The sequence below is a fragment of the Dryobates pubescens genome, chromosome 6, assembly GCF_014839835.1.
Source record: "Dryobates pubescens isolate bDryPub1 chromosome 6, bDryPub1.pri, whole genome shotgun sequence".
In the NCBI taxonomy this organism is placed as follows: domain Eukaryota; kingdom Metazoa; phylum Chordata; class Aves; order Piciformes; family Picidae; genus Dryobates; species Dryobates pubescens.
Genome location: NC_071617.1, coordinates 11,594,640 through 11,615,022, shown reverse-complemented (window position 1 = coordinate 11,615,022; position 20,383 = coordinate 11,594,640). Strand labels below are relative to the sequence as shown.

Below are 20,383 nucleotides of genomic sequence, written 5' to 3'. Positions count from 1 at the left end.
TAAAATTAGTGTTGGGGAGTTTACTTGCCATTTTTGGTAACACTGTGAGGAATGGCTGTGGGAGCTAGGGTTGTTCAGTCTGGAGAAGATGAGGCTGAGAGGAGACCTTATTGCTCTCTACAACTGGGTGTTGGCCTCTTCTCCCAGGCAACCAGCACCAGAATAAGAGGACACAGTCTGAATCTGCACCAGGGGAAGTTGAGGCTCAAGGTGAGGACAAAGTTCTTCTCAGAAAGAGTAATTGGCCATTGGAATGGGCTGCCCAAGGAGGTAGTGGAGTCACTGTCCCTGGAGGTGTTCAGAAAAGGATTGGATGTGGCACTTACAGCCATGGTTTAGTTAGTCATGAGGTGTTGGATGATAGGTTGGACTTGATCTCTGCGGTCTTTTCCAACCTTATTGATTCTATGGTATCATTTGCTCTGAAATGTCCTGATTATGCATCTTAGCATTAAAGATGGTGACTAGATGGAACACTGAGGGCCTAGTTAAAATGGTGTTTTGAAGAAATAATAACTGTTTTTCCCCCTCAAGCAATATGTGGTCTGTCATTTATTAAATTTTGAAGAGGTCCTCAGCTCATGCCTCATCTTCTTCCTCACTTTCCTCCTTTCCTCCCTTCCAGATAGGAATTTGTGCCAGTCTGAAGTTACTCCTGGTCAGTTTATAGCTATTGATTCTTGTGAACAACTCTGTTCAGTTCTGTTACTCCTTTATGATTCCTTGCTAGAGGCTGTGATCTTGCTTGGTGTGCTAGTCCTATGAAGCCATCCTGTATGGAACAGATGTTGCAGCTCTTTTGAGAACAGATGACTGCATGGCAAATCAGCAGTCCTACAGTTAAGAGCTGGTCAGGAATTTGGTGAGTGAAGCTGGACCAACAGGGCTGTTTCCAGGAAGCACAGTTGGGTTAACCAGCTGTAGCAATGTGTCTGGAGTCAATGCCTCCTTTACCATTCAAACTTCCTTTAGCTGTTTGAAGTTGGATGTACCTCTTGAGTTCCTGACCCCAGCTCCCCCATTCACTAGCAGTCACAGTAACAGACTCTTTGAGCTCCTGTTTTAAGACAGTTCAGATTCACACTTCCATTGCAAGGCTGTTCTATAATGCGTATTTTTTCTGCTTGTCAGAAACATCTTTCTAATGTCCAGACGGCTCCTCGGTGTTCCTTACCTGTAACCTGTGGAAGCCGCCGTACAGCACAGGCTACATTCCATATTCCACCAGCCTCTGTGAGCGGCTCCCTTGAGCCAAGTGCGCAGCGTACCCCGGCAGGTTACTGTCAGACTGGCCAGGGCTGGTGCCTGCCGCCGCCCTCACCGCTCTTCCTCTCCGGCTGGCAGCCCGAGACCAGACCCGCCGCAGTTCAGCCACCATCAGCGGGCAAGGAGCCGTGGGGCGCGGCAGGACACCCCTGCGGCCTGAGCATGCTCAGTAGCGGCAGCCGGTGTGGTGTCGGCCCCGCTGCGGTGACAGCCCGCGGCCGCTGGTGGACGGGGCGGCGAGAAGCGGCGCACTGCGCCGGCATCTGCGAACTCTGCGCTTCTTCACCATGGGCAGCCGGACGGCGGACAGCGCAGGGAGCGAGCAGTCCCTAGGTAGATGGCTGGGGCTTCGCGCTTTTCTCCGGCGGCGACAAGGCGGCACAACCGGGTCCGGGGGCCAGTTGCTGTGCCGGAGTCTTGTCAGCTGTGGCGGGGCTGGCGCTTGCCTGGCCGCTCCACAGCGCCGGAGCCTGCAACCACGAAAGGGAGCGGGCGTGCAGGGAATGGGGGCGGGTTTCTCCCTGGGAGTGAGTTCCGCAGCACGGCGTATCGGGGCTGTCCGGCCGCGGCGGGGAAGCGGCGGGGAAGCCCTTGCAGAAGCTCTTGCGCTTTCGGGCGGGCTGAGGGGCGGCTACCCCGGCAAGCGTGTGCACCGACATGAGGGAAAGAGGTAGCGCAGCATGGGTTAGTTCCCCAGAGGCGGGAGGACAGAAGTTTTCGAACCCGATTTCAGTATCCTTGCCCTCTCTCAGTTTACAATACTACTTCCCCCGCCCCCCTTTCTTTTATTTTTCTTATTTTTCTTTGTATTTTAAGAAGACGGCACGCCAGAAGCACCCAGTGAGGTGGAATCAAGAAGGCTTACCAGAGAACAGTTGTATACAATAGCTGCAACAGCTTCTATAAATTTCAGTTCAATGATATGCTATTCAATCCTGGGACCCTTTTTCCCTACAGAGGTAAACAAACTAGTCCAGCTACTCTTGAATTTTATTTATTTATTTTTTTTTCACGTTGAAACTTTTAAAAGGATCTTGAACGCTGTGGGACCTTTATCGTTGGTTGGGTGTAAGCTCTGAATCTAGACTTCACAGTTGTGGAAATCATAGTCATGGCCTGATGCTGGCTAAAATAAAGTATGTATAATAGTGACTTGGATGCTGTCCATAGTCTAATTTAATCTTCATGCCTTCAGAGAACACAGTAAACTAATGATGTGAGATAAAAGTTAAAATAGATGCTTAATGGAGTGAAATATTTTTTTTGCCCAGTGTTGCATAGCACTTTGGTAGTAGAGCTGAGGCCAAAGCTCTGCCCATATCCTGACTTTCATTTGAGTGCCTTAGCCATTCGATGACTTTTTATTGATAAGCTACCTTTCTGTTACATCATGTTGGGCCTTCCATTGACTCTTCACTTTCCTGACCTAGCAACTGGAGGGGAAAAAAAAATAATCTCTGCTTACATTGAGCAAATACAATGTTATTAAATATAAGATGGGAAAAAAAAAAATTGGTCAAGGTGCCTGTGCAGCAAAAGTCCATTTCTCTCATGATCGAGTTGTTTTCAAGCATTAACAAATGATAAGATTATTTTCTTTCTAAATACTCACATGTACTGCTCATAGCAAGGTAAGTTTGTTTTGCCAGTTGGATAAGTAGAAAAAATTGCCTGGTGCTTGTTACAGGGAGGCATGGTTTAGTAAAGGTAACATACCTGTTCGCTGCCCTCTTGCCATGTGAAAGATCAAAGCATTGTAGGTAGCTCTGTTACACGCCAGTTGAAGCCTCCTGTATGGTGTGATCACCTGTTCAGCAAACATAGCTCCATTCATTGAGGAATGAATGTTGCATTTCCCTTTATTCTGTGTAACTTAAGTAGAAGTGCAACGTGTCATTAAATTGCTGTGCTATTTCCTTGCAAGGCCTAAACTGCCTTTGAGAAAGTAAATTGCTTTGTAACTGCACTGATAGAGAAAACAAAATATGTACAACACAAATGTTAATCGTCTCAAGAATTTTCCTCCATCTTTATACTGTTGTGATCTATTTTGCAGGCAGAAAAAAAAGGTGCAAGTAACACTGTTGTTGGCATGATTTTTGGATGTTTTGCCTTAGTCAATTTCTTGTCATCTTTAATCCTGGGAAATTATGTAAGTATAGTTGAAGTTTTAACTTATTTCTGTGATGACACAGGCTGGTACATGAAGATTGTTCTCTGAGGTTAAGAGAAGAGATCTCTATTCAATAGTAGTCTGCCAGGTTCTGCCTGCCGTAACTGGAGCCTGGTCAGTCAGTCTGAATCTGATCGAAGTCTCGCCAGTACAATTTAAAGTGTACTCTTCTGCAGGTCTTGAGGGTAGCGTAGGGTGGCAGACACATAACTGTTTTATTTCTCTGGTTAACTGTTCCATTTGCTTCAGACTAATCTGCTCATCAGTTCTCCTCTCTTGTATTTCCTTCCTCCCTACCTGCTGTTTTATTTATTTCACTCATTTATATAATGTTTGCCTTTGGTGCCATTCTTAAGAATTTTTTTTCCCCTTTAGTTAGCTGTACCCCTTCTTTCCTGGTATGTTACCTTTTTTCTTAGCATTTCCTTCTGGTATGATTTTGCTGCTTAACACTTTCCCTTTTCACTTCATTATGAAGCAATGGGAGACACATGTCTCCAGTTCTTGCAAATTCAGTTTTCCCCTAGATTCTGAATTTTTCTCATTCTGGAGAAATTACTAATAAATTTCTATAATGGTTTGTTTATATGTTGGAGCACCATTGCCTATGCATTTTTGGCAAGGGCTGCTTAGGATCATACCTGAAGCTGGAGCTGCTGTAATTTCACAGTATTCACTTTCTTTGGCCAAGCAGTTCCTTTGGCTTCATGGGGAATGATTTTTTCTTTTTTCCTCTGGTGGTGAAGTAGCTTACCAAGGTGTCATACTGCTGCCATTGGTAAATCCAATCTTGGTGCCTGTGACGACATTCAACAGTGGCAAAACCCTCACCAAGTACTTGGCAGTGGAAAGTGGGCATGCCATCCTTGCTGCGGACAGACAAAGCGAGCATCCACAGACAGGGTTTCAGTGAAACTTGCCAAAATATGGCTTTAGTAGTAATGGCTGAAATGCTGGGACTTTGTCCAGGCCTGAACAAGGAAAGAGTCTGAAATACCTACTGTCCTTAGGGGAAATTACAGCATGCAATTAGAAGCTCAGAAGATTTGTTATGGGATTGAGTTAACTTTATGGCATGCCTTTCATTGCACTTCACTCTGGTGATGGGAGTCTGAGACGAAGTAAGGTGGGCATCTTTCCCTACTAATGAACAGGGAAACCTGAAGCTACAGTGATGCTTCTGACAAAGTTTTGTGCTCTTAAAGGTTTAGATAAATTTGTTTTAAGATCAGCTTCCATTGAGCCATGTGTGTGGCTGGTATTGCTGATTCCAGCTGATGGTGCTGGAGGCAGAATGTATTATGTTCTGTTTGTTTGCTATGAGGAGTGCTGCTGTAAACTGCTCCACAGAGGCTGTAACTGTGAAATGGTTAACTGCATCACTGTCTTACTGTTCTGAAAACTGGGTTAAGTCACTTAACTGTTTAGAGTATTTTTAGGTTCAGTATTGAATGAAGGCACACTGACAAGAGCAGTGTCTCCAGCTCTTTTAGTTGAATCCTCTATGAAGTGCCCAGAATGTTTGATTCCTGAACAGTAGCTTACTTTGCAACTTACTTTGATCTGTGCTTGAAATAATCTATAAAAATGGTATTTAATTTACAGCTTACAGAAATTGGAGCAAAATTCATGTTTGTGTCAGGGATGTTTGTTTCAGGATGTGTGACCATTCTGTTTGGGTGAGTAATTTTTCTTGGTTTGTTTTGTTACATTTGTCTTCTAACCATTTTCATGTGAAAAGATGTATTCAAAACAAAACTGGAAACTCAGGCATTGTTTGACTGTTGGCTTATGTCACCTAACTTACTGCATCTTTGCTACTCATCTGCCCCTTGTAAAGAACGAATGCTTCTCCCTTTCAGTAGATTTCAAGGCCTGTTTACTTTGAAAGCAAAGAAGGGAGATTCTGCATGCTTAAATAGCTATCATAATTGCTGAGCAGCAAGAAGTCTGTCCAAGTGCAGCAATAGCAAAGGATTTATGCACAATATTGTAAGTTTTATAATTTTGAGAGCAAATGAGAATCTTTGCTTGGCAGGTGGAGAGGGTAAGGCACTCATTTTAGTAAAGTTAAAGTTTTATTAACAATAAAGGAATCTCCTATTAGGTAGTTGTAACACATTGTGTCAGACTGCTTTCATGGTTGCCTGGAAAAGTTATAAAATACAGCAGAAGATAGCATTGCAGTTTTTCCACAGGTTAGGCTTTTCATGCTCTTTCCATCACGAAAGAAAGGAGAAAAGGAGAAAGCTGGCAGAAATATTTTGGTAGACTTTGAATGACTTCAGTGTGATTCAAAAAGATGTCTTAATATAATACATTGAGTGTCTTGTAGCTGTGTCCTTTAAAGAATATGAAATGATGCTCTAGAACCTTTAGTAGATTACTCATTGCATTCTGAGAGATATCCATTTACTGTCTTTTTGTTTGTTTGTTGTTTTTTTCTGTGTTTGTTGGCTTTTTTGTCTGTTGGTTGTTTTTTTATTATTTAGAATGCTGGACAAGGTGCCAAGTGGACCAATATTCATTGGTTTGTGCTTTTTAGTAAGATCAATGGATGCGCTGGGTTTTGCTGCAGCAATGACAGCATCATTTTCAATCCTTACAAAGGCATTTCCCAACAATATAGCTACTGTCCTGGTAAGTGCAAAAGACAGTGTTACAGCTGAGCACCTTCCAGGAGGCAGCTTAAAATCAGGAGGAGAAAATCTACTGTGTTGTGTACAGGCATATTTGGAATCATCACATCATGTTTGTTTATAGTCTAGTATTGCAATCTTAGAACAAATTTAGACCTTAGCATAACTTCAATTAGATATAAAGTAAGCAGTATGTATGACTTATGTTTTAAAGACAGCAGAGCATTGATGGCAGTAGTTATCTCTTCCACTGACATCAGACTCTTAAAATACTAATATGGTTGTTAAGGACTACTTCCATGTGTGCAGTAAGAATCCAGGTGGGTTGGTTTAAAAAAAAATAGTAAATGATTAATTCATTCACTAGTGTTGATTTCATTTATCCAGTCAATGAGGTTAAGGTTTCATGTTTGCAGATTTTAAAAGTGCAGTTTAAAGAGGTACCTAAAGTAACTTTAACTTATCTAAGTCCTTTTATCTATCTTAGACTTAAATTTAACTCTGGGTAGCAGCCCAATAAACATGATGCATAGCTGAAAACTATGTAGTGATAAGGACCACAATTGGAAATGCCACACAGCAGTGGCATGGTAGCTACCTTTGTTTAAAATCTAGACAGAGTGATGTCAGAAGCCAGATTACTCTTAAATACTGGTTTTTCCATCTGCAGACCATTTGTTTTGCCTCAGGACGGGGATCTGTTAGGTGACAGCAGAGTGGCTAACACTGCAGTACAGGTGCTTTCCCCATAGCGAAGCAAAGGATTTGATTTGAGTCACAGAGACAGCTGCAAAATTCCTTTTGCTATCCGACTTGATGAAGATTTCTGCTTACTATTACACCATTTAGTGATGCAGTTGCACTTTTCACTAGTTTGATTATGTTGTGCTGCTCCTCAGAAAAAAATCTATTGCTTTTACTGTTATACCGGAGTTTCTCAGCATTTTCTTGATTTGTGGATTTTTTGTTGGGTGTTTTTTTGGTTTGTTGATTTATTTTTGCTTGCTTGCTTTTCCATTCTTTAGGGTAGCCTTGAAATTTTCACAGGACTTGGACTAGTGCTGGGCCCACCATTAGGTGGCTTTTTGTACCAATCATTTGGTTATGAGGTCCCTTTTATTACACTGGGATGTGTAGTGCTGGTTCTGGTGCCTGTCAATATGTGCATATTACCACAATATGGTAAGCACCCTTTTGTGTCTTTTTAATTTGCCTTACTTTGTGATATATATACCTGTGTTTTCTAAAAGTGCCCATTTCTGAAGTGTGATAAAACTCAGAGGGCAAAGCTCTGGCTTAATTAACTTGGTCAGGCCCATGTTTTAATGCAAAGTAAAATCAATTTAAGCAGATGGCCTGGGATGTGGAACTCTGTGTGAAAGTGAACTGAGCTAGATTTGTTGGATTTTTTTGTCCCTTTAGCTTAGGGCTTGTAAAACATTGCTTGTGTCTTCTGAGCATCAGCTTGATGTTGCAGCTAGTTGAAGGAAGGCAGGGTATTTCTTTTGGGCAAAACCTGAGAACTTAACATGTTCAAAAGGTAATGAGGGGAAACCCCATAATTATTGCAAGAGCAAAAAGGATTTATTTAGAGAGAGAGAGGGAGAAACATCAAGGTTGGAAAAGACCTCAAAGATCATCAAGTCCAACCTGTCCCCCAAGACCTCATGCCTACTACCAAGTGCCACATCCAATCCCCTCTTGAACAACTCCAGGGATGGTGACTCCACCACCTCCCTGGGCACCCCATTCCAATGGCTAACAACTCTCTCTGTGAAGAGAAGTTCAGATTGTAACATGACAGGCTTCCTATTCCAGTTGCTCCTTCCAGTTTCCAGTGTTTGGGGGTATCAGTCTTCTCCATTGTGCAGGCTGCAGGTCAGGTGGCCAACAGCTTCTGTTATTCCCAGTGCTTTTTCTGCACGTAGGCTACAGAAATTGTGTATTGTATCAATACCAGTAAAACTCCTTATCTCAACCCAGAGTGGAGGCTTTTGTGTTACTTTTCCTCCCATCTGTGTTCAGAGAGAGGGGCTTGTTAGGCTGGGCTGTGTTAACCCAGGACAGTCTGTATTTGGCACCCAACGTGGGGCTTGAAACAGCAGGCTGTTTTAAGTAAGGCAGTCAGTTTTGGCAGGAGACTAAAGCATGATGCAGGATCTGATTAACATGCAAGAATATTAATAAATAAGGTGTTTAACTGAAGTACTGGAGGTAACAAAAATCTGATTAGATTTTCAGATGGTCTTGCCAGGACATAAAGTTAACTTTTTAAGATAAGTCTTTATGCAAGATCGTAATTTCTAGTTTACAGTTCTGCTAGTCTTTTCTAGAATAAAACCTAGCAACTTAAAACATTCTTTTCAAGTATTTTTTCCTTTTGAATATGAAAAGCTTGGAAACTAACTTTGTGTATTGGCTTTTAGAAGAAACTCAGTGGTTAACCATGTTCTGCTATTGCTAGTCCCCTACCTCCCTGAGCTCTGAAATTGTATGGAGTCATAATCACAGAATCACAGAAACAGCCAGGTTGGAAAAGAGCCTCAGGATCATCAAGTCCAACTGATGACCCTGCTCTACAAAGTTCACCCCCTAAACCATATGCCCAAGCACCAGCTCCAAACAACCTTTAAACACATCCAGGGCTGGTATCTCAACCATCTGCCTGGGCAGCACATTCCAATGCCTGACCACTCTTTCCTTATGCCCAGTCTAAACCTACGCAGTTGTAGCTTGAGGCCATTCCCTCTTGGTTCTATCACTGACTACCTGTGAGAAGAGACCAGCACCAGCCTCTCCACATGTCCTTTCTCCTTTCTCAGGTAGTTGTAGACAGCAATGAGGTCTTCCCTCAAGCCTTCTCTTTTTCAAACTAAACAGCCCAGCTCCTTCAGTTGCTCTTTGTAAGATTTATTCCCCAGGCCTTTCCTGAGCTTCATTGCCCTCCTGTATACTGGCTCCAGCACTCCACATCTGTCTTGTATTGTGGTGCTCAAAACTGGACACAATACTCAAGGTGTGGTCTCACCAGAGCTGAGTACAAAAGGACTCCCTACTCCTGCTGGACACAGCATTTCTAATACAGGCCAGGATGCCATTGGCTTTCTTGGCCACCTGGGCTAGCTCATGTTCAATTCCTTGTTGATTAGAACCCCCAGGTCCCTTTCTGCCAGACAGCTTTCCAGCCACACTTCCCTGAGCCTGTAGCGTTGCTTGGGGTTTTTGTGACCCAAAAATATGATTAGCCAGTTCAAAACTACAACAAATATTAGCTCTGAGCTTGTGGGTGCAAATGATTGAACTTTTAGTTCTCTGTATGCTTTGAGACTGCATTCAACTATTAAAATACCAACAGCATCAGGAAGGGAGCCTGCTTTAGAAACCCTAGCCATGACATCTGAAAGAAGCTTCCTGTATGGACTATGAAATGAACATGTTGGAGACCCAAATGACTAGCTGCTTAAAAATTTGGACAGATCTTAATTGATAAATGGCAGTGTGAGTAGTTTACTTCCAAAACACGGTTCTTTGTTTGGATATGAATGTTTCATGCATGCTGGTTTAAGTTGAGATGTGGCCATGAGACTTTCATTGTATAAGGGCTAGTGGAGAAGCAACTGTATTTTCACATAATTTGGAACAGTATATGCATTTTTTTCTTTTCAAGCTGGGGATTGGCTGTGTTGGAATCTAAATAGTATACTTCTCTTCACCTATCAAATTTCATAGTATCACAGTATCAGTCAGGGTTGGAAGGGACCACAAGGATCATCGAGTTCCAACCCCCCTGCCGTGGGCAGGGACACCCCACTCTAGATCAGGCTGGCCAGAGCCTCATCCAGCCTGCTCTTAAACACCTTCAGGGACGTCACCCCAACCACCTCCCTGGACAACCCATTCCAGGGCTTCACCACTCTCATGGTGAAGAACTTCCTCCTCATGTCCAGCCTGAATCTCCCCACCTCCAGCTTCATTCCATTCCCCCTAGTCCTATCACTACCTGATATCCTGAGAAGTCCCTCCCCAGCCTTCTTGTAGGCCCCCTTCAGATACTGGAAGGCCACAATAAGGTCACCTCGGAGCCTTCTCTTCTCCAGACTGAACAGCCCCAACTCTTTCAGTCTGTCCTCATAGGCGAGGTGCTCCAGCCCTCTGATCATCCTCATGGCCCTTCTCTGGACACCTTCCAGCATGTCCAAATTTGGTGTTTTAATATAAAATTAATGTAGTGTGTAATAGTCTGCTATTAACTTTCATTTGTTAGATAACAGGAGTAATAGGACTAGGTAGAAGGGAACTACTGATTTATTTTCTGAAGCAAGAAGGGCAATCATAAGCTTATGCTGCTGAAAATAATGCGGTTTCCCCCCCTCCCTCCTTTCTCTCAAAACAGATTCAGTCTCTACTAAGGAGTCCTTCTGGAAGCTCATTCTTCTGCCAAAAATTGTGGTACTCTGTCTTACTATATTTTCTTTAAGTACATGCTTGGGCTTTTTGGATCCCACAGTATCTCTGTTTATCCTAAAGACGGTAAGTCCTGTTAACATTCAGGGAGCTATGACTTGTTGAATAGTAAATAACTGGTTATAGATGAAGTTTTAAGTATCCTAAACAAAATTATGCCTTACCCAACTACACTGCTTTACCTGTTAATAATATGATTTCCACAGTACTGCTAAATCAGTTTCCTGCTGCTGCTGGGTCTTGGTACTTTTGAGGAAATGTAAGGCCTTCAAAAATGAGCTTGTATCACGTAGTTGGCTTATAACTGCATAGTGCCTCCTCTGACAAGGATGTAGCAGCTGGTTTTGTAAATGAGGGAATGTTTCCTCATTTCTGAAAGTAAATTCTAAAAAAACTTGTAACAGTCACTGAATATTATTTGTATCTCTTGATGTGAAGGTTTATCAGGGACATGATGTTGCAGATCTTGACTTCTCTTACACCAATGCCTTTATTACTCCTATTGCAACTTTGTAGCCTACTAGCTGACTTCTTCACTCATTAAGAAGGCAAAAGGTTTATTTAAATGGTTAGTTTTCTATTTACTTATTTCCTACTTCAACATCATAGGGAAACTAAATAAATCAAATTAAGGTAATGAATTTGAGGTAACCAGTATTGGATTCTGTTCCTGTGTGAAATGAAGAAATGCTTTTTGTGTGGTTTTTTAACTTTTCCTGGGAATAGCATTTCACAAATGGTTGTGCTCTTACTTTTTAATCTGTCTAGTCCAGTATTTAGAGCACTCATCCACTGTGGAGGAGACTTGGTGCTAACCTCTTCCATCAGTGGCCATGTGGATGTAGTTCACCACCACCTGGGAGGGACCTGTAATTACTCCACTGTAGAGCACTGCCCGCTGATGTGGCTCTTCTGCTTTCTCTTGATCTGTGCTATCAGATACAGCCCTTTCACAGCAAGTAGCCTTCTTAGCAGGTATTCTAACTACTAAATTAATTATCATGTGCTTGCAAATGGCAAGTAAACAGTGAATATTTATATAGTCCACACCACAAAAAATATCATGGAATACCTTCTAACTGGTAGTTGAAACACTCATTTGAGAGACTGTTACGCTTTTTCATTACACATTTTGCTTCAGTACAAAAATGTGACTCTGCATTAGGAAAGCATAGACCTTGGGCTGTTTGAAAAAGCCTCTTACTCTTTCTCAAAAATCATCCAAAGCCAGAATTCTGTTTTGTAGCACTACTCACTTCTACGGTGCACTGATTAGCAGTGAACGACTACAATATTTATGCTTTTTCTGAGCTAGGAGAGTTAAAGACTCAGTTTATATCCATTTCAGTGTCTGAAGTGTCTGTCTCAAATGTACCAGGTATTAGTGTTAGAACCCTGGGTGTGGAGACAGAGCCTTTGATTATTTAGTTGTTGAGTACATTTGTCACATGTTTCCACTTCATATTTAGAAATGAAAATGGAAGGGAACTGCAATTCATACTAGTGGTTCCTCTCTATGGTATCCTGCATTTCAGTGTTTTGACCTAAAATAATGATTGGATTGTCCTTAAATGAGTGTACCATATAAGGTTTGTTGTTCTGTGGTTTTTTTTTTGTTTTGTCTTCCTTTCTGTAGTTCAAACTCCCAGCTGGTTATGTGGGCTTGGTATTCCTTGGTTTAGCGCTCTCATACTCTTTGTCTTCTCCCCTCCTCGGACTCCTAAGTGACAAAAGGCCAGTAAGTACTACCCTGCTGTTTTTACAGGGTTAATAAGGTACTCTCTGCACTTACTAAAACCTGAGAACTTCCCACATTGAAGTGATGGATTTAGACCTTGTCCTGTAAAGGGTTCTGTCTTTAAGAACAGATTCCTCTGTCTTGCATGTGCACTGAGGATCGCCAACTTGAAGGTTTCTTTTGCATGATACAAGGATGTAAGGGTGTCCAAAATTGGACAAGTACCCTGTAGTTGAAATGTGTTGATCTTTTCTAGAGGACTGATCATGATCTATTTCCAGCCAATATCGAATGGAGAGTGGGAAAATACATATCCCAGTTATCTGTGCTTTTGGCCATACGTCATTTTGTCAGCTTTTGAGGAGTGAAGGTGTTCTGGTTGTAGTTTAATTATTGACTTCATCTGCTTTGGATAGTAAACTTGAAGAGATCAGCACACTTAGGTTCTCTAACTCTTAACTGCATCATAGGTGTATCACTGTTAAAGTCTCTTTCTAAAACTGCCCAGATGACAGTCCTTGCTGACTGATCAAGGAACCCTATATTCTGAATGCTGTGCATGAAGGACAGTGGCAGTCTTCTAACACTTTTTTCCTGACACAAACATTAAACATGATACTTTTTGCACTAAGGAAGAGCAAGACCTAAAGTATTTTGTGAACAGAAAAGCAGTCTTACTCAGTATCCTGCAGAAATTTCTGTATTAAGCAGCTGCTGCTAATGATTGCATTGGTGGCAAGGAAACATGAATTTGTTGTTTCTTGATGGTGTTCACAATTTCTCTGCCACTTCTGATTCCCATTTTGCAATAATGGTCTTTACAGGAGCTGTACTTTTTTTAGGAGATGAAGATTTTAGAGGAGGGATATTTGGAAAGTCAAAATAGTTACATTGCAAATTAGTATCTTTAACTTAACATACCTTTTCCTTTTCTTTCACAGTACCTTAGAAAGTGGCTGCTGGTGTCTGGAGGCTTAATGACAGCAGTGTGCTACTTCATGTTAGGACCTGCTCCTGTACTGCACATTGAAAGGTACAGAACTGCCTGTTCTTCAGCCTGTCCCCTTAATGTGATCCTTTTGTGATAGCCATCATCACCATAGCCATGTTTGTCCGTGAGTCTATAGTTACCACCAAACAGGTTTGGTTTTATTAACTTCTAACATGAGACTATGAATGTAAAGCAGTAGATGCATCTGAAAACTGAAATCTTTCAACTTTGCCAAACAGATCCTTTTCCTTTTGCTTTTTGCTGCTACTGATTGCTCATTTTAATGTGTATAGTGGGAAGAATGCTGCTGCTTGTTTTCCTTTCTTCCCAAATCTGTGGCATTTCCAATGCAGCAAAGCAAAGTTATTTTTCTGTCTTATTTTAAAATTTTCTTTACTTCATTAATGTTTCTTAACTGGGGGTTTTATTTGCATGGCTGTACAGCAGTTTTGCTTTTTTTCTTCCCCATATATATTCTACGAAGGAAAATGTCTGAATATAGCTTTGCTTTCAGTTAAGTAAATAAAAACAGTATCTATTGCACCTGAGCACTGCATTGCTCTATTCTCAAGTTAATTCACAGCATAACACTGCAATACTTTCAGAGCTGTACAGTCCTTTTGTCCTAGGTCTTGCCAATGCACAGAGCTGGTCAGTTCCTTTCTCCTAGACTTTGAACTTTTAAAGATGGCCATCAATTTCCTGGAGAGGAGGATCCTCAGAGAAGACCTTATTGCTGTCTACAGCTACCTGAAGGGAGGTTGTAGCCAGGTGGGGGTTGGTCTCTTCTCCCAGGCAACCAGCACCAGAACAAGAGGACACAGTCTCAAGCTGTGCCAGGGGACGATTAGGCTGGATGTTAGGAAGAAGTTCTTCATAGAAAGAGTGATTGGCCATTGGAATGGGCTGCCCAGGGAGGTGGTGGAGTTGCCATCACTGGAGTTGTTTAAGAGAAGACTGGATGGGGTGCTTGGTGCCATGGGTTAGTTGATTAGATAGTGTTGGATGATAGGTTGGACTCAATGATCTCAAAGGTCTTTTCCAGTCTGGTCTGGTCTAGTCTATTCTATTCTATTCTAATTTGAACCTGGTGAGAGCATATATTTGAGCTAGTGAGGAAAAACAAATCAGTAAAATCTTCAACAGTCTTTACTTTAACTAAGTCTATTTGGTTATAATGTATTTTATCTGCACATCCTTGGCTTGTATAATAAACCAAGTGTTGTAGTTTGAGCTGGGTGCCCCCCTGGTGCATTCACTTCCTGTGTCCAGAAGTCCAGCCCAGAGGGATGGACACAGGAAATTGTGTATTTCCTACCATAATTCTTTGCACCACTATAAGATCCAGTGCGGAGTCTGGCACTTCCTCTTTCCTTCCCTCTCCGAGACTTGGTAACTGGGGGAGAGATCTCCCGGCCATGGGCCTGATTGGGCCCAAGGCCACAGGGGGATGGGCAGTCTCAGGCCTGGCCAGCTGAGACTAGCCCAGCAGAGGGAGGGGGAAGAAGGAGCCCTGGGGGTTTTGCATGCACCCTCAGGTGGGGATGGGATCTTTCTTTGTCACTGCGCTTTGGGTTTTCTGTAACATTCACTGCTTTCTATTTAAACTTTCATCACCTTTGCAATCCGTTTGCCTGAGTCGTTATTTCTGCCTGTGGTGGGGAGGGGACCTGCCCCAACCCATTACACCAAGCCTGCCTGGAACTTGAACATCTGTATCACTCAGTTAAGCTAGTCTTTCTACCTCTTCTCCATGTGCTCCTCTTAAAGTGAACTGCATTTGATAAGAAAATACTTGATTTGAGCACATGATTTAAAAATTATCTTACAAAATCTTGATTTTTTTTTTAAGCATAGAACTGATTTTTTTCAAGTCTTGTTTTCAATTAATGTAGTGTTCTGGCTTCAAGAAACCTAGTTTTCCAGTTAGTCATGGAGAGCTGATATGGAACTGTTGTCATCAAAGTCCTTACTTAAAAAGAGTCTTCAGACACTAATTTAAATGATTTCTTTTTTATTTGTATTTTTTCCAGTCAGCTGTGGCTCTTTGTGCTAGTGCTGGTTTTGATTGGCTTTTCCCTTGGCATGTGTGCTATCCCAGTGTTTCCAGAGATACTGCAATGTGCATAGTAAGTAACTCAGTCCCACACATCTTTCATGTTACTGACAGTAGGAAATGGCAGCTAATTTTCAGGGCTCAATATCAAGTGGGTTTTTTTGGTGTGGCTTTTTTCCCTGGGTTTGTATTTGGTTGGTTGGTTTGTTTGGGTTTTGTTTGTTTTTAAACAGAAGCAACAAGTAAATTATTCCACTACTTTCTTGTCTCATTTTCTTTTTCTAACTGGACACCCTTTCCAAGTATAATTTTGTAAATGTGTGCCTCAGTACTGTGAACACACTGAAGTCCATCATATGTTGGGTCTTGTAGCATGGGGTGACCTGTGTGTGGAATTGTCTCATCATCTAAGAACAATTAATAGGAAGCAATTTTCTGTGGATTTTAAGACTGCATTGGCTTTAACAGCTGCACCTACAAGATTCATACTTGTGATCTGACTTGGCAGTAATGACCTAGAAGGGTCTTTATTAATTAGTATGTTCCTCTTGGAACAAAGGCCTTTCCTTCTTAAAAGCCACCTGCCACTGTTTTACACTTGCTGTACAAAGCATGGGGAATGAGCAATGGTGTGGTACTAGGAATCTTACTCAGAAGGCATCAGAGATGAGGAGTAGCTCTGCAATTCTCTAGAGAGTCAGCAAAGAAGTGGTTGGGCATGATTCCACTGTGTATTTATGCTTAACTATTTGTTCTGTGTAAGTTAAAAGGAAAGGAAAAAGCCCTCTCTAGGTCAATGCTGTAGAATGGGACACAACAATGTGGTGTACCACTGTAACTGGTCTGTCTTTCTGCAGCGAGAATGGATTTGAAGAAGGTCTAAGTCTGCTGGGACTGACATCTGGGCTTTTCAATGCCATGTGGTCACTTGGGTAGGTATACAGTCACCATTTTGTAAGCTATAATTTGGTTGTTCTCTGCTATTGCCACATGAAAGCCTCCTGCATTACAACCTTGAATTGCAGTCATTGTGGTGACCTTGATTCAAAGTTCATGCTAAACAGGCATCTGGTGGACATATTAAAGGGAATGGACTCTGAACTCTTCCTTGAAATGTATTGCCTTGCCTATAAAAAAGCTGCAGTGATTAAATGTGCACTTTGTGTGGTTGTTTTGTTGTCACTGAAGTAATGCTTAGTACAGAGAGAGGTGAATCCTATTTTTTTTACAAAACCCTTTTTTTGCTCCACCTTTGTGGTGCAAGCTAGAAGGTATCTGCTCATGATTAATTCTGTTCTCCCTTTTTCATTTTCCCCATTTCCTTCTTTTGTCTGGGATAGTTCAGAGGTAGAATCATCTCTTCTTTCAGCCACAGCCATTGTTTAAGGTCGATGTTTGCATAGCTTAACAGTGTGACAGGAGAAGGGGTAATGGGTACAAACTTGAACATAAGAAGTTCCATCTAAACATGAGGAGGAACTTCTTTAAGGGTGATGGAACCATGGAACAGGCTGCCCAGAGTTGGAGTCTCCATCTCTGGAGACATTCAGAACCTGTCTGGATGTATTCATGTGTGACCTTCTTTAGGTGAACCTGCCCTGGCAGGGGGTTGGACTCTGATTTCTATAAGTCCCTTCAGACCCCTACTATTCTATGATTCTCTGTGTTACTATGTTTATGACCCAGTGCTCATCACAGAAACGAGTGAAAGGTGCTACTGAAAGTTGCTACTTTCTGACCCTTCAGATTAGTCTCTAAATGAGAAGTGACAGAGTTGCCCTGCTGACAGTCACTTCCAGGAATATATATTTGGTGTTTTGGCCTTTGTAGTCCTCTGTGGCTGCTGATGGGTTTCAAAGGTATTTTTTTTTTCCCTAAGTAGCTGAAGTCCTAGATGTCCTGTTTGTTTGGCATAAGGTTCAGTACAGGTAGCATAAAGTTACCAACCCACAATTTTAGGCTGCCACTTGCTTTCAGGAAGTCCTTCTAGTTTTACACAGCTATGTCCTTTTTTTAGCAAGAGAATACATCGTGTGAGACCTTTCATAAGATCACAGCAGCTGCATTGCCTCTCGTGGCATTCTTAGGCATGAAGGGGCAGGTTAGTTACAGCTCAGCTTTGCGGTGGCTGCATCTGTCACGATGTGCCTCCCCACCTGCCTGTGTCCACCAGTCTTTTATCTTGAAGTTTGGAAGCTTTATATTTTTAGGGATGAGCTTAAATTTCTTTTAGAATAGAATTGATCAGTGTAGATGCCCTGTTAGAACACGGTCCTTAGAGGAGCCTCTAAGCCATTCCAGATACAAAAAAGACTGTGTGCAGCTTTCTAATGTGGACCCTATTTCCCAGCTGAGGAAGTGTTGTGGTTTTACCCCTGCCAGTGATGATGCACTATAAATCTTGCTCAGTTCCTCACCCCAAGTAGGAGGGGAGAGAAATTCAGGATTGAGATTAAAATAGTTAAATAGGACAGAGAAGGAAAGGAAAATAATCATAGTACGCAGAAGAAGAGATGCACAGTATGATTACTCACCACCTGCTGATTGATTCCCGGACAATCACCAGGCTGCAGTGTTCCCCAGCCAACTCCCTCCAGTTTACAGACTGGACATAACTTCATATGGCATGGAATACCCCTTCAGCTTGTTGGGTCAGCTTTCCTTTCTGTGTCCCCTCCCAGCTCCTTGTGCCTCTGCTGGCAGGGCAGTATGAGAAACTGATCAGTCCTTGACTTAGTGTAAACACTGCTTAGCAACGATTAAAACATCAGTGTGTTATCATCATTCTCCTCCTAAATCCAGCTGCTAGGAAGAATATGAACTTTATTCTAGTTGAAAACAGGACAGAAGGTAACTGTACATGCTCAGTGGGGCCATGGCAAACACAGAACTAATACTGTGGATTATAGGAAAGTTATGTCTGTGTAAGACAATCTTTGTTGACAAAGGAAAGAGAATCAATGAAGTGAGGTCACAAAATGCAATAAAAATTATCTTAGAATATGGTACTGTCTTTTTTGTTTGGGATACTAACTCCTCATTTTGCCTTGTTGCAGGGCACTTGCAGGTCCCACTCTTGGAGGATTTCTAAATGAGAAGCTGGGTTTTGAATGGGCCTCAGCCATCCAAGGAGGATGGCCACTGTTAAGTGTGAGTAATTGCACATGTTTTGCTTTTTATAGCTATTGCAACTATGAGCTATGGTGTAAGGTGGGTTTATTACAATTGTAACTTACTGTTTCCTCAAAGGGCCTTGCAACTGGAATGTTCTATATCATTGAGGCAACAAGGAGAAGGTATGCTGAGATACATACTCTTTATTTTGCTTGCAGCCTTATAGAGCAAATCTTTAGATCCTGTGCTTCTATGATTATCTTACTACCAACCTGATAATGAATCATGACATGGGCAGACAATGCCTGTTCTATAAAAGCAACAGGAGTGTGGCATTAACAGGCAAACCTTACTGCTGGTTCTTCCAGGAGAGTGTCTGTGAGCTGGAATTGGCTGGATGGTCACATCCAGAGATTAGTGATCAATGACTCAATGTCGGGATGGAGATCAGGGACAAGTGATGTCCCTCAAGGGTCTGTAATGAGACCAGTACTGTTTAATATATTCATAACAACACAGGCAGTAGGATTGCATTCACTCTCTGTAGATTTCCAGATGACACTAAGCTGAGCAATGCAGTTGACACCCCAGAAGGATGGATTGCCATCCAGAGGGACCTGGAAAACCTTGAGAAGTGTGCCTGTGTAAACCTTATGAGGTTCAATAAGGCCAAGAGATTTAAAGCAGCCCTGTGGAGCACATCTTGGGGGTACTGATGCATGAAAAGCTGGATTTCAGCTTCTGTGTAATGTGTGGCTTTTTCTCTGTAATGTTGGTGCTGCATAGAAATGCCTAGAGAATATTAATCTTATTTCTTCCCTCCTCTTCTTTTCCTTGTGCTAGCAGTTCCAGTTCTATCCTGCAAAATCCTCCTGATAATAATGAAGAAAGAACTCAGCTGATGGGCAGTGAAACATAGTCAGACATGCTTTCAGTTCTCTGTTTCCTGTTGTGGTTTAACCTGGTGTGGAGACCAGTGGACTTAAGCGTTTCATTGTTTTGGAGCTGGGATACATGATCCCGTAGTGAACCATCGGTTCTGGTTTAGTTGCAGCTGCATCACTGTTTCGAAGCACTAAACATTGACTGCCTTTCTTTTGGAAGTCATGATGTGGATTGGCTGAAGGGATGAGTAACTCTCAGACACCAGCTTGTTGTGTTCTGTATACAGTGCACCACTGTATGTGAAGAGGTGCATTTTCAAATGTCTGATTTCTATCCTTGAGCCTGCTGTGCATTATTCTTGGGTAAAGCTCCTATTTTGCTACGGTGATTTTCTGTATTTTTTTACAAGGAAGTTCATAATTTTGTAATACTGCATCAGAGAACAACAGGTTGAAATGGAATTTGAAATGACAAAGCATTAAGCACAATACTGTTTTCAATAAAGCAACTTTTTTGGGTTTTGCTAAGCTTTGCAAGTTTTCTTAGACAACCAGAGTCTAGAAGGCTTTGTGTCTACCAGCACTTGTACTGTCTTGAAACTGCCTGAAAAGGGGAGGGAAAGGTAATGAAGAGAAGAGTTGGCACCTCTACATAGAGCTAATTGATCTTAAGTTTTGGAGGAGATTTGGCATTGTGTGTGTGTGTGTGTGTACATAAATACACATACAGACATATGTTTGTAGATATATGAACACTCAGTTTGGGGAGTATGAGCTCTGTTTTACCAGTAAGTGCCAGCTGGAATGTTGGTACCGCCTGCCTCTGCAGCAGTAAATCTATCAAGAGTCTATGGCTACTATTTTTCAACAATGGGGTTTAAAAAAATATATCTTCTCACTTCTTCCAGATGCTCAGCAAAACAACTCAGGGGTGACTGAGACAAGATCATACCTGCCAAACTGACATTAGACTTCTTGACCTCAGTTGTGGCAAAAGTATTTTAATTTGTCCTTGAGCCTGGAACTGAGTCCTAAAATGGGTTCTCTGTGGTACTGAT

At 42.0% G+C, this 20,383-nt stretch overlaps 1 protein-coding gene across 3 annotated transcripts; it reads left to right on the top strand.

The window, feature by feature from the left end:
- Positions 1 to 1,476: 1,476 nt before the first annotated feature.
- SLC18B1 (solute carrier family 18 member B1) lies at positions 1,477 to 19,729 on the top strand. 3 transcript variants are annotated; one of them, XM_054162448.1, is made up of 14 exons: positions 1,477 to 1,599; positions 2,086 to 2,225; positions 3,323 to 3,418; positions 5,045 to 5,118; positions 5,932 to 6,079; positions 7,104 to 7,260; positions 10,472 to 10,608; positions 12,179 to 12,280; positions 13,222 to 13,313; positions 15,305 to 15,400; positions 16,185 to 16,259; positions 18,384 to 18,477; positions 18,577 to 18,623; positions 19,285 to 19,729. In XM_054162448.1, exons 1-14 carry the CDS (start codon positions 1,554 to 1,556, stop codon positions 19,358 to 19,360), a joined length of 1,380 nt encoding a protein of 459 aa, XP_054018423.1. In that variant the 5' UTR covers positions 1,477 to 1,553; the 3' UTR covers positions 19,361 to 19,729. The 3 variants fall into 3 exon arrangements, with proteins under 3 accessions (XP_054018423.1, XP_054018422.1, XP_054018421.1); XM_054162447.1 differs by having other exon boundaries at positions 2,083 to 2,225; positions 19,288 to 19,729; XM_054162446.1 differs by having other exon boundaries at positions 2,083 to 2,225.
- Positions 19,730 to 20,383: the final 654 nt, after the last annotated feature.